The sequence below is a fragment of the Mytilus galloprovincialis genome, chromosome 6 (genome assembly GCF_965363235.1).
Source record: "Mytilus galloprovincialis chromosome 6, xbMytGall1.hap1.1, whole genome shotgun sequence".
NCBI classification, from domain to species: domain Eukaryota; kingdom Metazoa; phylum Mollusca; class Bivalvia; order Mytilida; family Mytilidae; genus Mytilus; species Mytilus galloprovincialis.
In genome coordinates this window covers 97392766-97408472 of record NC_134843.1, presented here as the reverse complement: position 1 = coordinate 97408472, position 15707 = coordinate 97392766, and the positions used below count along the sequence as shown (strand labels likewise).

The 15707-nt window shown below is 33.6% G+C and overlaps 1 protein-coding gene and 1 long non-coding RNA gene across 2 annotated transcripts; both read right to left on the bottom strand.

The window, feature by feature from the left end:
• Positions 1–54: 54 nt before the first annotated feature.
• LOC143080881 (uncharacterized) lies at positions 55–7296 on the bottom strand. The gene is made up of 3 exons (XR_012979813.1): positions 6998–7296; positions 1016–1272; positions 55–288 (listed from the first exon to the last, which is right to left on the bottom strand). It is a non-coding gene; the product is annotated as an uncharacterized LOC143080881 (long non-coding RNA).
• Positions 7297–7648: 352 nt separating this feature from the next.
• On the bottom strand, positions 7649–11576 carry LOC143081079 (uncharacterized). Its single transcript, XM_076257314.1, has 4 exons — positions 11457–11576; positions 8722–8759; positions 8057–8209; positions 7649–7868 (listed from the first exon to the last, which is right to left on the bottom strand). Exons 1-4 carry the CDS (start codon positions 11544–11546, stop codon positions 7649–7651), a joined length of 501 nt encoding a protein of 166 aa, XP_076113429.1. The 5' UTR covers positions 11547–11576.
• Positions 11577–15707: the final 4131 nt, after the last annotated feature.

The following is a 15707-nucleotide window of genomic DNA, read 5'->3' as shown; positions in this document are numbered from 1 at the left end:
CCTCAAACTACTGTTCATAGCGACATGTCTTAGCTTTGTTCTTTTGAATAATACCTGTTCCATTCTAAACATTTCTTGAATTTTTTGGTAGCCTCTCGAATGTGAACAATTCCCCACCATTTGTTCTTTTGTTTATCATCATTGTGGTTTACTTCAAGAGGTACATCTTCAAATGGTTTGCTGTACTTCAACATGAAATGAATCAACGGAACACAAAAAAGCCAACTTGGATTATCTGCCTTTCCTGCAATCTTTCTCGCAAATGTTAGTATTGACACTATAACTTCCCTAGAAGTACAATACCACAAAAGTGTTTATTTTCTATTTTGCTGAGAACACAATTGACATATGTAGCTCTTGTGTTGTTGTGTAATTTTCATGTGTAGCTCTTTTGTTGTTGTGTTGTTGTCATGTGTAGCTGTTGTGTTGTTGTCATGTGTAGCTCTTTTGTTGTTGTGTTGTTGTCATGTGTAGCTCTTGTGTTGTTGACGTTTTTGCTTTAAACATTTCTATTTAAAAACTTCACTTTCCAATAAGAACTAAAGTTGAAACATTCAAAACAAAATCAGCTAAAACGCAAAAATGAGAAATAACACAAATTAAATGTTTACTTTTTTGGTCCAAGTATCACAGTTAAAATCAAAAAATGAAATTTTCTTCAATTCATATTCCGTTAAGAAAGTATACATCCGATAAAAAGTTTGCTCTGCGTTGGCCTAGTGGTTCACATGGGGAAAATGTTGTGGGAAATGTAGAAAAACGACGACGTAGGCTTTTTATCTTGCAAAACAAAAAAAAGTATGTACATTGTGCATATTGTGCATCGATAAATGTGAAAGTAAGATAGAAAGTAAATTTGAAATGTCCTTTCAATCAATTATACCGACAACTAGGTAACGATGCAACTAACCATACACATATTATAACACATAAAAAAAAACGGAAAATAAAACTTTGAATTTAAACGAAAAACTAAGAATTCTAATTGTAAAAAATACCATCTAGAATATATTACCTCAATATTGAAGGCATGACTTTTATTATCTGATCAACATCTGGGCAAGTCCTGGTGACATAGTCTGGACTAGGTAAAAGAGCTTCACATAACATATTTTTCTCTGTTTTGGCTATCTTAAGATCATATGAAACAACAAAATACACTGCGATGGTTGCTTTTGCTAAATGTAACTGGTCATAGTCAGCTATACCTAGCCGCTCTTTGTTTACTCCGTCTAAATGATTTATCATCTTTTTTATGTGACGTGATAAAACCTACAAAATGTCATGCTCATCATCATACAGAGATTATGCATGTAAATATAATGTATGCATAGGACAAAGTACTTTTGTTTTGTCGTTAATGTCTAAACATCTTGATTTCGAATATACAGCAGCGGGAACGATATAAATGACAGTGTGGAAACGGAATTGTACGGTTTTATAATGATTTGGTCATTCGGGAGACTGTCAAGCGGGGCTCCGACATTCGTAACAATAACAAGTTGCTTGATAGAAAGTTTGATGACCTCAAGTGTTACTATAAAACGTGTCTGCTTCAATTTTTGATAATCAAATCATTATATACGTATATATGAACCAATAGTATAATAAAAACAACATATGCATCCAAACGTTTTCATCAGAATGGTGGGGCTCCGAGTCAATCGATCACTGCTGTGACGGAGCAGCGATCAGAAATGTTAAATAAACATCGAAAAACCCATCGTTATTATCAGAATTTTCATATGTACCTTTTCTGATATATAGTCTTACCTGTCTGAAAGTTTGAAACACATTGGCCAAGTAGAAACCCCAATATATTCATTTTCTAAATGTTGGATATTTTAATTGACTGTACAATCGCTTGGAGCCCTCCTGTACAATCAATCGGAGCTTTCCTTAGCCAAATTCATTAATATATTACATATGCGTTTCATTTGCTGTTCCTTGTCTGTCCTATTAGATATTATATTTATTTATGGTTATTTTAAATAACAATGATCACGGATTCAGTCATTTTGCCAATTAATAAAGATAGTTAAGATTCTATCACGGACACATTTTTGAAGGTGTCAATGATAGAAAAAATGGAATTGTCGAAAAACTAGGGATGTTCTTATCCCAGGAATAGATTACTTTAGACGTATTTGGCACAACTTTTTGGAATTTTGGATCCTCAATGCTCTTCAACTTCGTACTTGTTTGGCTTTATAAATATTTTGATATGAGCGTCACTGATGAGTCTTAAGTAGACGAAACGCGCGTCTGGCGTACTAACTTATAATCCTTGTACCTTTGATAACTATCTATATCAGAGAGAAAATTAACATTCAAACAATAAGTATACAAGACGTTATAAAAGGACAGTACAAATGTTAAGAAATCACTAAAAAGAAAATAGTGGTCGTACAAAAATAAATAACCCAAAAGATGACTAGGTGCTCCGAAAAGGTAATCGTATTTTGAAGTTGACTTTATTTAATCCCAACATTTCAAAAAAATATATGCACATACTAACAATACAATAAAGAATTTTCATCAATGGGTCGGGAAATTCAAACTGAATAAAGGCATTCGAATTTGGAATGGTGGTACCTTTTTGCTGAACAAAGACATTACACGTATATATGTCAATAAACACTATATAAAAATAAAAAGATGTGGATTCAGAATAATGTTGTTCTTATATCAATCTCCCTGTTAAAGGAAAAAAGGAAATGACTGGATTTTTTTTTAAATTGTTAAAACATGTCATTAGGATATGTGTTCCAATGCTGTTCCAAATCGGAGATAAAGAGGAATTCATTACAGGCAAAAAACCGAATTAATATTTTAATGGAACATAATAGTTTCTAGTGTTTACATTTTGGACATATGAAATATTATGACACTGAAATAGAAAATGTTTACTGCATGTTTTCTTTATTCTGCAAAATTCATGAACAGATTTTATATTCAATGCAATTATGAGTTTATCTACAACCACTGGGTCGATGCCACTGCTGGAGAAGATTTATTTCCCCGAGAGTATCACAAGCCCAGTAGTCAGCACTTTTCGTTCTGACATGAATGGTCATTGATATGGTTATATTTATAAATTTACTGTTTACAAATTTTGGATTTTTTAAAATTCTAAGGCTTTTCTACCTCAGGCATAGATTACCTTAGCTGTATTTGGCAAAACTTTTCTGAATTTTGGTCCTCAATGCTCTTCAACTTCGAACTTTATTTGGCCATTTTAACTTTTTTGGATTCGAGCGTCACCGATGAGTCTTTTGTAGACGAAACGCTCGTCTTGCGTATATACTAAATTTAGTCCTGGTATCTATGATGAGTTTATTTACAACCACTGCAGGTGGAGATTTATTTCCCCGATGGTATCACAAGCCCAGAAGTCAGCACTTTTTTGCTGACATGAATGGTCATTGATATGGTTATATATATAAATTTACTGTTTACAAATTTTGGAATTTTTTGAAATACTAAGGCTTTTCTACCTCAGGCATAGATTACCGTAGCTGTGTTTGGCAAAACTTTTAGGAATTTTGGTCCTCATTGCTCTTCAACTTCGTACTTTATTTGACCTTTTTAAATTTTTTGGATTCGAGCGTCACTGATGAGTCTTTTGTAGACGAAACGCACGTCTGGCGTATATACTAAATTTAGTCCTGGTATCTATGATGAGTTTATTTATGTCATATTTTATAAATGTTCAATAAAACTATACTGCAACCCATGAGACATATTTCTGGCATGAGTTGGTTTTCCTTGTTCTGTCATGATTTAATAAAAGCTATTTGGTATTTATTCCTTATCATTGATACATTTTATTATTAAGAGATCTTAGCTAGGTTTAGTCCAGGAAATGCATGTACCAAGTCAGGAATATCCTAGTCCTCTGATGAAAATTCTTTGTTGTATTGGTTTTTTTTTAAACTATTGGGATTAATAAATAAAGTGAACTTCAAAATATGATTACCCTTCCGGAGCACCTAGTCATCTTTTCGATTATTTATTTTTGTACGAGAACTATTTTCTTTTTAGTGATGTCCTTACATTTGTACAGTCCTTTAATTTTGACTTGTATACTTATTGTTCGAATGTTGGTTTTCTCTCTGATGTAGACACCTTCAAAAATGTTTCCGTGATAGATTCTTAACTATCTTTATTAATCGGCAAAATAATAGAATCTGTGCTCATTGTTATTTCAAATACCATAGATGAATATAATAGGACAGACAAGGAACCGCGAACAACGATACTTTTGTGGAAATATTTAAAAATTATAGATAATGAATTTTGTTAACGTACTGGTTCCCTGTAAGGATCTCTATGTTTCATCTCGTAGAGACCTAACTAAGAAATGTTACCAGTACATATTCATATGCATATCATTCATATTGAAATCTGTGGAAATCCTCAAGTCAAGATAGGTATAGTACATCATGTTAGTGTATGTTTAAAATCTTAGAAGTTCGGGTCATGTAACGTTGAAACTATGCCATACAACCCTATATTTTGACTATCGAAAAAAAGTAGTGCATTGAACTTTCAATTCTAGGATATATTAATTTCTAAACTTCATAGTAAAATTTGTACAGTTTTAGCAGTTAAAAGAGTTCATTTTGGAAATTGCATTGTGGATCTTTACAGATTTGCCTAAATATGCAAAAGAGATTAGACACTAGTAACTCAAACTTATGAAGTCTTCTTCCATGAATAATTTATATTTTAGAATATTAACAAGGCATTAATGCAACAATATATAATCAACACTATACATTATATATTGTAAATGTTAAAAGATTTTTCAACATTAGTTAATGACGAATCATCGGAGGTTAAGATGTTCAAATTAAGTGGAGAACATTCTGGTAACCAGTTCAGATTATCAGATAGTTTCTTTCTTATATTCGCATAGGACGCAAGAACATTCAAAAAAAGAAATGACAAAAACCTTCAAGCTTAGCACCACAGCTACAAGACGGATCTGAAATAATATTGACTTTATTAAGATCATAATGAAAAAGAAAAGAGGCTGAGCATCTAAATTACAAAAAGAAAATGTAGTATGATTGGTTTTTTTTATATTTAAAAATGAAAAACGAATGGACGCAAATATACAAGGACCCGGTTACCTGTAATTGCTAACATCCACTTTATTTGAAATATGGAGGAAAAATAAAAAGAAGATGTGGTACGATTGTCAATGAGACTGCATTTCTCCGCAAGAGACCAAATGGAACAGAAATTAACAACCATTGGTCAATGTACGACCTTCAACAATCAGCAAACCCAATATCGCATAGTCAGCTATGAAAGGCTCCGAAATGACAATGATAAACAAATCAAGAGAAAACTAACAGCTTAATTAATGTACAAAAAATGAATGAAAAACAAATATGTGACACATAAACGACAACCACTGAATAATCGGTTCCCAGCTACGGACAGGCTCATAATACAGAATGTTGCGGGGTTAAAAATGTTAGTGGGATCCCAACCCTCTCCTTACCTGGGACAGCCGTGTAACAGTACAACAGAAGAACGAACTATAAAATGAGTTGAAAAAGGCTTAAAGACATCATTCGTAAATAAAGCTCAACATGCAGACTTCTAATACGTTCAGGTATTTCACATCCAATTTTTTATGGAAATATTCTTTGTAAAGCACAAAAGTGTCAGTATTCACCTCAGAAACTTACAAAACCTTTGAATAGACTTATTAAGAAGGGATATAATTACGATACTGTTGTCAAGTCATTAAAGATTGCATATTTTGGCGTTAATATTGAGTCACTGATAAGGTCTTTGCATCGGAACTAAACACATTTATTCTAAAAACAGTTGTTGGCATGACACGGGTTATGTTCTTCTCATATATGTTATGATGGTATGATACTAAACCCCTAACGGGAAGGATTGTTCCTGATGTTCATATGATGAAATCATAACCTTTCAGTCAGTTTAATTGAAGTCTGGAGCTGGCATGTCAGTTAACTGCTAGTAGTCTGTTGTTATTTATGTATTATTGTCATTTTGTTTATGTTCTTTGGTTACATCTTCTGACATCAGACTCGGACTTCTCTTGAACTGAATTTTAATGTGCGTATTGTTATGCATTTACTTTTCTACATTGGTTAGAGGTATAGGGGGAGGGTTGAGATCTCACAAACATGTTTAACCCCGCCGCATTTTTGCGCCTGTCCCAAGTCAGGAGCCTCTGGCCTTTGTTAGTCTTGTATTATTTTAATTTTAGTTTCTTGTGTACAATTTGGAAATTAGTATGGCGTTCATTATCACTGGACTAGTATATATTTGTTTAGGGGCCAGTTGAAGGACGCCTCCTGGTGCGGGAATTTCTCGCTACATTGAAGACCTGTTGGTGACCCTCTGCTGTTGTTTTTTATTTGGTCGGTTTGTTGTCTCTTTGACACATTCCCCATTTCCATTCTCAATTTTATTAACTTATCAGATGGATAAAAATACAAATACTACAAGTACAAGTGGAAGTGGCAGGGTACTTGTAAGTTAAGTCAAAATGATGGTGATTATACGATTTCCAAATTCGTAATGTTTATGTCATTAATAATGTTAGGCTTAGACGTAACAATACATAAATACATCCATTAATGATAGATCTGGAAATTTGAGATGACAAAATCTTAGGTGGATTTGAAAATTCGATTCTATGAAGTTATGCCAACTATGTCTACACAGTGTTCGACTAGAATTCCAACTAGTATACTATGTTTCTATATATATCATAGATGATAAACAACACAATTGATGCACTGCTTCTATATCACCACAATTTGTTTTTAAATTAATGTTTTGAATTTTGAAAAAAATACTAGAGCAAATTATTAAAAAGCTTCTGCAGATACTTGAAACTCCATTTTATAGCCGCAACATTGAATAGAAATATTTATCATATAAAGCAATCATCTCGAAATACGCATGTACATCACTATATTATAATTACAGACATACTTACATTTGCAAATAAAATGTCAAAAGGCGTCCCGATGAACTTGCATATTCCATGATATAGTTGTTTGAGTGAACCATTCATTTGATTTAAGACCATAACAGCTTCTTCAAAATTACTATCTCTGTCGCTAAAATAATCCAGAAACTGCTTCGGTAGAAATGCTGACACTGCAAGCTCTATATCTTCTTTAAGAAATTTCTTATACTCGTCTTCTGCTCCAAACATTTTTTTCACGTTATTCCACCAGTTTTTATACTTGCCTATCAGTTCCTCTTTTCCCCGAACAAGACCATCGTAATTATCTATTCCAAAAGTACAAGCGATGATTAACACTAAATGTGTAAAGCTTTTCATGTGTACATTTATCGATATCACACTTCACATCGTCCTTTACTTGAATTTTAACTCCTCATTAGGTAAAGGTATTTTGTTTATTTTCGGATTATATACCTTGACCTATAATGTTTTACTTTTATAAATGTTATTTGGATCAGTCGCATTGGCACTCATACCACATCTTCATATACCTATATATTTTGCTTTGATTTTGTTTGACTGTTTGATAAACTATTTATTTAGTAAAAATGCGAACTATCGTCTTAGGTTTTACTGAAAATAATGTCACAAATCTTTCACAATAGTTTTGATTCGTTACTAGAACATGAACAAGGAAGAAAGTATACCTTTAGACGACGATTTTTGGTGTACCGGTAGATTTCTGAAAGATCCCTTTTCCTTCCATTCTCCCGAAGAAACAAAATACTCAAAGGTACAACTGGAATCATCATGTAAAACGACATAGTTGTAACACAGATTAATTGATACTGGCACCTTAACTGTTACTGATCCGACAACATACCCATCTGGTCTTGGCCTAAAATGTGTTTGCTTATTAGACATTGCCATTGAAAGCTAAAAGTAAGTAAAACATACGTCTAATTTTATATCTGATGATCATACGACATAATAACTTCATGCATCTTAGAGGAGTAATAATGAATCTAGAAAGTTATGATACTTATATGCAATATAACACAATTTATTTACAATTCAATTATTTACCTTTCCATTTTCACCTCAAAGTTGTCTGTCAAACCAAAACGGACATCGAAAACAACAGCTACACGATCTGTGTGAAAATTTGTGAAGAAGGTTGGTGAAATGACCGAATGAAAACATACATCGATAAAGTCATCATCTTGTACTTGTCGGAATCTACAAAAAAAATAACATTCTCTATAAAAAGTAGTTGCTATAATTTGTCCTACACTTGAGCATGAAATCTTTATACCATTGAATGCAAACGTTATGTTTAAATGAACTCAAAGGTTACATATTAAAATCTATTTCTTAAAAAGTGACAATGTAAGGATATGCATGTGCCAAAGTCGAAAATTTAATATAAAAAAAACAACTACTCTCTACCCTAGACCCTAATGGCCACTTCACGGAATTCTAACTGATGAGTGATGTTTCAATCCATGAGTACTGAGCTTAACACATAGTCTTCAAATATGTAGACGAGCATGCATACCTCCATACTTCATACTTTAAACTGTGAATTGATTCTATTTTATGTTTAGTTCTTTCAATAGTAATGAGATTGCAAATAATGTTAAATGTGACAAGATAATTGCAATAATTTCGTGTATTCATTTTTTTTTTAATGTTATAAAATGTTAATGATTGAACCAAACTCATTTATTCAAAAACTTTAAAATACTTACTCTGCAATTCTGTTTTCCGTTGCAGGGTTAAGATTCCACTGAAAACACATGTTATTTTATTGATTATAATTATGCAATCGAGAATAATTGATTTCTACTGCACAAATTAAAAATTTGTGACCCCCTTATATCTTCACATCATTACAACAAAAATGTTTATAGAGACGAAAGACAAAATATAACTTTCGATAAATTTCGAGAAAACGCTATTTGAAAGGAAAAGACGTCGCGTTTTCTGTATTTCTAATTATTTTAAAAATGTATTTGTTAACCTAATTTAACACTTGCACCAATTTTTCTCCTTTGTCGCATTAGAAACTATTTGATTTTATTCATTACATCTTATCCTACTTACCTGATTACCTGTCGTTCCTTATATTAACTACAATCCTTAAGTCGTAACTATAATCCCTTCCCTTTATCACCACGAATGTAACCTACCGAATAAGACTATTCACTGTGTTTGTAATAACATAAGCAACACGACGGGTGCCAAATGTGGAGCAGGATCTGCTTACCCTTCTTTAGCACCTGAGATCATCCCCAGTTTTTGATTGGGTTCGTGTTGCTTAGTCTTTTGTTATCTATGTTGTGTCATGTCTCTTGTGTACTATTATTTGTCTGTTTGTCTTTTTATTTTTTAGCCACGGGTTTGTCAGTTTAAGTTCTGTCTATAAAAGAGGGACAAAAGATACCAAAGGGACAGTCAAACTCATAAATCTAAAACAAACTGACAACGCCATGGCTAAAAATGAAAAAGACAAACAAACAACAGCACACACGATACAACATAGAAAACTAAAGAATAAACAACACGAACATCACCAAAAACTAGGGGTGATCTTAGGTGCTCCGGAAGGGTAAGCAGATCCTGCTCCACATGTGGCACCCGTCGTGTTGCTTATGTGATATCAAATCCGGTAAATAGTCTAATTCGGTAGGTCACATTCATGAAAGGGAAGGGGATTGTAGTTACGACGTAAGGAACATATCTGATATCATTTGTGAAACGGTTATTCCATGGCGTCCGTAAAATTAACGAAGGGATGATTTCAACTTCACCATTTGGAACTCTTGGTTTAATAGCTTCCTTGTGAGCAGCAACCCTCTATCAAGAAAATCATGATAGGAAATGCAGGCACGGGAATATCGTATCAATTGGGAGATATATACCCCGTATGCATGTGAATGTTGCTACTTAGAAATAGAAAGTTCACAATTGGAAAGCTGAAATCATCTCTTTTGTCGTAAAGTTTTGTTTTCAGCCGAACCTCATTGTCAATTTCTAGATGTAAGTCAAGATATGAGGCCGTCTTAACTGTATCTGTAGTATCCTTCATCGATTTGGATAGATGCGTTCCACATAGTAACCAAATTTTGAATTATTTAGTGAAAGAACATCATCTATATAGCGAAAAGTAGAGTTAAAGGATAATGCTAACTTCTTATCTTTCTTCTTAAGAAGTTCCTGCATGAAGTCAGCCTCATAATAATAAAGAAACAAGTCGGCAAGTAGAGGGGCACAGTTTGTTCCTCTTGGAATGCCGACAGGGTGTTGAAAAACACGTCCTCCGAACGTAACAAATATGTTGTCAATCAAGAAATCAAGCATCTTGATAATATCATTTTTAGAGAATTTTTTGTTCGAATCAGAGTGATCCTTTACAAAGTAGGATTTACCCCTCCCTAAGACAAGATACTTGTATCTACGTTGGCCATTCTTTTTTACGAAGCAAAGCAATACCAACTCTTTCAATTTGTCTTTTAGTTTGGAATGTGGAATACTGGTGTAATGAGTAGAAAAGTCAAATGTTTTAATACTGTTACAAGATGAAAGAGAGTTAGATTGTATGTACTCTAAAAGGTCTTTGGAATTTTTAAGTATCCACATCTGATTCACGCCCCCTCTAGAATAGGCAGTTTCACAATAACTTTGAAGCCCGTCTTTGATTGCTGATAAAATAGATGTTAATAATTTAGAAAGAGGTTTCGTGGAGCACTTGGAAGACCCAGCAATATGCCGTTGTTTGTAAGTTTGACTATACCTCTGGTATCTTTCGCTCCTCTTTCAAAATTTGTATTGTCTAAACTAAATAATAGATTAAAACCTTGCTTGGTATTTTGTGCTAAGTGACCCTAAAAAGGCAGTTTTTCATAAAACACTTTATATTGTGACTTGATATTAAAAAATGAAGAAACTTCCGTATTTGGCACAACTTTTTGGAATTTTCGATCATCAATACTCTTCAACTTTGTACTAATTTGGCTTTATAAATATTTTGATTTGAGCATCACTGACGAGTCTTGTGCAGACGAAACGCGCGTCAGGCGTACTAAATTATAATCCCGGTACCTTTGATAACTAGTTTCACGCGTCTGGCGTATTAAATTATAATCCTGTTATCTTTGATAGCTATTTACACCACTGGGTTGATGCCTCTGCTGATAGACGTTTCGGTCCAGTTGGTACCCCCAGTCCAGTATTCAGCACTTCGGTGTTGACATGAATATAAATTATGTAATGATAAATTTCCTGTTACAAAAATTAATTTTAAAAAAAAGGATTTGTTTATCCCAGGAAAAGATAACCTTAGCCGTAATTGGTACATTTTTTTTTGGAATTTTGGGTCCTCAACACTCTTCAACTCTGTACTGGTTTGGCTTTATAACCAATTTGAAATGTTCTAAATGTTAAATTTTGTGTTTGCGAACACGGGAAACAATTTCACACTTACTAAATATTCAATGTTTTCAGTATCATCCCAGTCATTGTCTTCCGATAATGTTGTTGACTGCCACATGTTATTCTCAACTTGTATGTCCATGGGAGATAACACTACTTCTGAATTGGTGTAATTTTCCTTCTGATCATTTTACCCTTTAATTCAAGGGGTTCATAAAAACTGAAAAAAATAAAACTGAATAAAATTGAGAATGGAAATGGGGAATGTGCCAAAGAAACAACAACCCGACCATTGAAAAAAACAACAGCAGAAGGTCACCAACAGGTCTTTAATGTAGCGAGAAATTCCCGCACCCAGAAGCGTCCTTCAGCTGGCCCCTAAACAAATATATACTAGTTCAGTGATAATGAACGCCATACTAATTTCCAAATTGTACACAAGAAACTAAAATTAAAATAATACAAGACTAACAAAGGCCCGAGGCTCCGGATTTGGGACAGGCGCAAAAATGCGGCGGGGTTAAACATGTTTGTGAGATCTCAACCCTCCCCCTATACCTTTAGCCAATGTAGAAAAGTAAACGCATAACAATACGCACATTAAAATTCAGTCCCTGATGTCAGAAGATGTAGCCAAAAAAAATAAACAAAATGATAATAATACATAAATAACAACAGACTACTAGCAGTTAACTGACATGCCAGCTCCAGACTTCAATTAAACTGACTGAAAGATTATGATTTCATCATATGAACATCAGGCACAATCCTTCCCGTTAGGGGTTTAGTATTATACCATCATAACATATATGAGAAGAACATAACCCGTGTCATGCCAACAACTGGTTTTTGAATAAATGTGTTTAGTTACGATGCAAAGACCCTATAAGTGAATCAATATTAACGCCAAAATATGCAATCTTTAATGACCTGACAACAGTATCGTAACTATATCCCTTCTTAATAAGTCTATTCAAAGGTGTGATTTTTATTAGGTCTTTCCACTTTTCTGAGGAAAGACCTATTGTTTTTCTTCTGATTTTTTTTTTCTTCCGCCTAATTTTGTTCTTGCGATAAATATTTGTTTCGCAATATGTCACTTGGATATTTGGTATATGATATCGAACAGTTTATGCGCTTTTGAAATTTACCCTGCGTAACCGAAAACTTTTCTTTGTAGGAGTTATCTCCCCAAACACTGTTTTCCTTGTGTCCACTACTCCTTCGCAACTGTAAAAGATTACGACAAATTTATTTTACAAAATTGCTCGTCATATCCTTTGCATGATTTGTCCAATTTTGACCGAAGCAATATGAACGCTCCATATGGGAGTTATTTCCCCTTTTGTATTTGAAATTTTGAAATGTATTTTAAACTGGAAAACCATAAGTGATAGAAGCCTAGGGTCTTTTGATTTGAGATCCTTGGAAAATGAAAATAAGGTCAAGGTCAAAGGTCAAGATTGTATTTTAGATTTTTATTTGTCTTTGATTTCCCTATTACTTTGGAATGGTTATAGATACAGAAAATTTACATAGTGAAAAATGCTTGGTACTTCAAGGGGCAACTTTTTTACATTATGACTGTCTTGGTTTTACCATTGTGTAAGAGGAATAATCTCCATTGATGGTTTATATAAAGCCATTATTAGGAAAAACTCTTAAACAAAATGTCCTTGACCCATAGGGTCTTTTGCAATGACATTGTGGAGCAATGACTTTGACAATGTCACCAGGTCAAAGGTCAAGGTCATATACAAAGGGACAAATTATGTGGTTTTGGCACTACTTGAAGAGTTTTATGTGTTTGAATGCCAACCAACCAACCAACCAACCAACCAATCAATCAATCAATCAATCAATCAATCAATCAATCAATCAGTGCATGCATGTTTCCGTCTCATGTGTTTAATACGGGGTCCAAGTTCTCATTGGTGGTTTTTTTTTCGCTTGTTTCAAGAGACCTTATCCCAAGTGTTTAAGTTATAAACCAACCAACCAAGCAACCAATTAACCAACCAACCAATCAACCAAACAAATCAATCAATCAATCAATCAATATGTATGACAGTTTATTTATGACAGTATATTTAAAACAATATGGAAGGAAAAAACTCAATTTTTCAAGAAGAATTGAATTTTAATATTGTTCTTACATCTCTTATGAAAACAAATCCACATGTACTCTAAAAACTACAAGTCCAATCGACCTCAAAATTTGCAGTCAGCAGGGCATACATGTACTTAAAGTTCATAAAACAACGTGGTGCAGCTACCTCTCAAGAATTTTTCTAGAGAAAAGAAATGGCAATGCCGTAAAAGCGCTTGCTAGGTCCGTAAATCTCAGTGAAATCCTACAATAAAATGTCCGCTCCTAGATTGAAATACTTATCTGTGTTACAAATGTTACAGGTGCTGAAAAATGTACATTATCAGAAAATAATCCTTAAATGTGTTTTAAAGTTACACCGGATCAATTAAATCCAAATCATTGCACTGCTGGTGAACTTTGATAAAAAATGTCAATTTCCTACAATGACAAAAGAAATACATTGTGTACATTCCGTCTCTATACATGTTGTCTGTTCAACGTCCCCACCTAAAAAGTTTTCGTTATTATAAACCCGTGTCACGTGATGTCTCCTCAATCTGGCGCGAGAGTCGCGCGCTGGACCTACCTGAAATAAAATAAAAACTTTCCAAACTAAACATGAAACTTCTCCGATAACATAATAATATAGACCCTTTACAAAAACAAACAAACAAACAAACAAACAAACAAACAATCACCCCCTAATCAATCATTTTTCAAAGGGGAAAAGACCGTCTACAATTGCTTTTTGAAAGCAATAGATTTATATTTATTATTAGGTCTTTCCACTTTTCTGTGGAAAGACCTATTGTTTTTCTTCTGATTATTAGGTCTTTCCACTTTTCTGTGGAAAGACCTATTGTTTTTCTTCTGATTATTTTTTTTTCTTCCTCCAAATTTTGTTCTTGCGATAAACATTTGTTTCCCAATATGTCGCTTAGATATTTGGTATATGATATCGAACAGTTTATGAGCTTTTGAAATTTACCCTGCGTAACCGAATACTTTTCTTCGTAGGAGTTATCTCCCCAAACACTGTTTTTCTTGTGTCCACTACTCCTTCGCAACTGTAAAAGATTACGACAAATTTATTTGACAAAATTGCTCGTCATATCCTTTGCATGATTTGTCCTATTTTGACCAAAGCAATATGATTGCTCCATATGAGAGTTATTTCCCCTTATGCATTTGATATAAGTGATATGCATTTCTATCTTGTAAACCATAAGTGATAGAGACCTAGGATCTTTTGATTCGAGGTCCTTGGTCCAAAAAATGAAAATTAGGTCAAGGTCAAAGGTCAAGGTCATATTATAATTTTTGAATTAGGCTTATTTCCACTCATTTCCAGAAACTGTATAAGATATCGACAAATTATTTTGACTTCATTGTTAGTTGCGACATGTCGTAACTTAATAATTTTAGTTGAAAGGGTGCGTAGACAATGAATGGGAGTGTTTGCCCCTATCTATAATACTAAAATTACGAGGTCCAATTTGTCAGCCGTCATCACGTAAAAACGACGAATCACAGAATTCAACTTTATATATAACTAATATAGTACAAAGGTGTAGATTAAAAATTACACCACTCCAGGCCCTTTTGTTTTCCACGTAATTAATATTGCCAATAATTAAGAAGTTCCGGGTCGAGTCCGCTACCGATACCAATAGTATATTCACCTTTTACCTATTACCTTATCTGTACGTTCCGCATCTGACAGGCGCACCACCAAACGCTGTTTTCAGGATTAATATGCTATATACACGGGTCATAACCACAGGGTTGACACTACTAAATTGTCAAATTGTTACCCATTGTAGTATTTTAATCAGTAAGACTTTCTAAGATAACAATACGAATATACTAAAAATCTGGACTACAAATAAGGCGTATAAAGGTACAGTTTTCAATTTGTTAGTGGGCATGACGTAAAACAACGAAGCAAAGAATTCAACTTTATTTATAACTTATATAGGACAATGCTGTTGATTAAAAAATCCTCCTTTCCAGGACCTTTTGTTTTCCAAATAATTAATATTATTGTTTTAGTTCGACGTGTTCAAACAGAAAGACTTGAAAGCAGAGAAAAACTGTGTATCTTATAATCGGCATGACTTTATCAGATGACAATACTAATACTAAAATAAGGCTTGCGCATAGTTATATACTTTAATTCAGTCACGGACCCGTGATATCACGGGTGTGTTC

Excerpts from the sequence above, each read along its gene's own strand:
- LOC143081079 (XM_076257314.1), bottom strand. The coding sequence starts at position 11,546 with ATGGACATACAAGTTGAGAATAACATGTGGCAGTCAACAACATTATCG. Across the intron at positions 8,760-11,456 it reads CTGAAAACATTGAATATTTA|TGGAATCTTAACCCTGCAAC; the intron begins GTAAGTGTGAAA and ends ATGTGTTTTCAG. Across the intron at positions 7,869-8,056 it reads TTTGAGGTGAAAATGGAAAG|GCCAAGACCAGATGGGTATG; the intron begins GTAAATAATTGA and ends AACACATTTTAG.